This window comes from Bos taurus, chromosome 15 (assembly GCF_002263795.3).
Source record: "Bos taurus isolate L1 Dominette 01449 registration number 42190680 breed Hereford chromosome 15, ARS-UCD2.0, whole genome shotgun sequence".
NCBI lineage: Eukaryota > Metazoa > Chordata > Mammalia > Artiodactyla > Bovidae > Bos > Bos taurus.
The window spans coordinates 47,213,218-47,214,568 of NC_037342.1; the positions used below are offsets into that span (position 1 = coordinate 47,213,218).

The 1,351-nt window shown below is 40.1% G+C and overlaps 1 protein-coding gene across 1 annotated transcript; it reads left to right on the plus strand.

The window, feature by feature from the left end:
• OR52E15 (olfactory receptor family 52 subfamily E member 15) lies at window positions 1-942 on the plus strand. The gene has a single exon (NM_001390203.1). The coding sequence runs from the start codon at window positions 1-3 to the stop codon at window positions 940-942; it is 942 nt and encodes a 313-aa protein (NP_001377132.1).
• The last annotated feature ends 409 nt before the right edge of the window (window positions 943-1,351 follow it).

Here is a 1,351-nt window from a genome sequence, read left to right on the forward strand (position 1 = left end):
ATGTCTCCAGTCAATAACTCATGGATTCACCCCTCATCTTTCCTGTTGTTGGGAATTCCAGGACTGGAAAATATGCAAGTCTGGCTTGGCTTTCCGTTTGGTATAGTGTATCTGATTGCCCTCCTTGGTAATGTTACCATCCTCTTTGTCATCCAGACTGAACACAGTCTTCACCAGCCCATGTTCTATTTTTTGGCCATCTTGGCTCTCACAGACCTGGGCCTGTCCACAGCCACTATTCCCAAAATGCTAGGCATCTTCTGGTTTAACCTCGGTGTGATTTCCTTTGGGGGATGCTTAACTCAAATGTTCTTCATACATCTGTTTACAGGCTTTGAAACATTCATGCTTGTAGCCATGGCTTTTGATCGCTACGTTGCCATTTGCCACCCTCTTCGATATAACACAATCCTCAGCAACAGAAATACCTGTATTATTGTGGAAATAGGAATGTTGAAAAATTTGGTTTTTGTTTTTCCACTTATATCCCTCCTTCTAAGGCTTTCATTCTGTGGACATAATACTATACCCCACACCTACTGTGAGCACATGGGCATTGCCCGTTTGGCCTGTGTCAGCATAAAGGTCAATATATTGTTTGGATTAATCCTTATTTCTATGATACTTTTGGATGTTGTTTTGATTGCTATATCCTATGTGAAGATTCTACATGCTGTCTTCAGACTCCCATCCCAGGAGGCCAGACTCAAAGCTCTTAATACCTGTGGTTCCCATGTGTGTGTCATTTTAGCTTTCTTCACTCCAGCCTTTTTCTCTTTTATGACTCATCGATTTGGACACAATATTCCACGTTATATCCACATCCTCCTGGCTAATTTATATGTGGTCATCCCCCCTGCCCTTAATCCCATTATTTATGGGGTGAGAACCAAGCAGATCCGAAATCAGGTGGTGACAATATGTCATTTTAAAAAAGCTTGACTCTGAACATTTGTTTGAAAAGAGCCTTAAAATAATTTTCTTTTCCATCCTTTAAAATTAACGTGTCCTTAAGATTTTATGGAGAATATGCTTTACAGAATATGATATTAAACATCATATTGAGACAGTTAATTCCTAGGCAGGTTGATAAGAAGTCCAGGGTTCCCGAGGAGGAGAAAGGAGTCTGGGGCTCTCAAGGAGGACATAGGGTTCTGGAATTCTCAAGGAGGAGGAAAGGACAAACTTTTTTTTTTCCCTCTACATCCCTTAGTCTTAGTCACATAAAATGTTTTTTCTTTAAGCCCAGAACTGCTGATTACACAAAAAGAGCTCAGTTTAAACTCTGTATTAAGGATTATATAACAACAATGTATCTGGCTTGAAGACAGTTTCTCCTTCCTGAAAACCT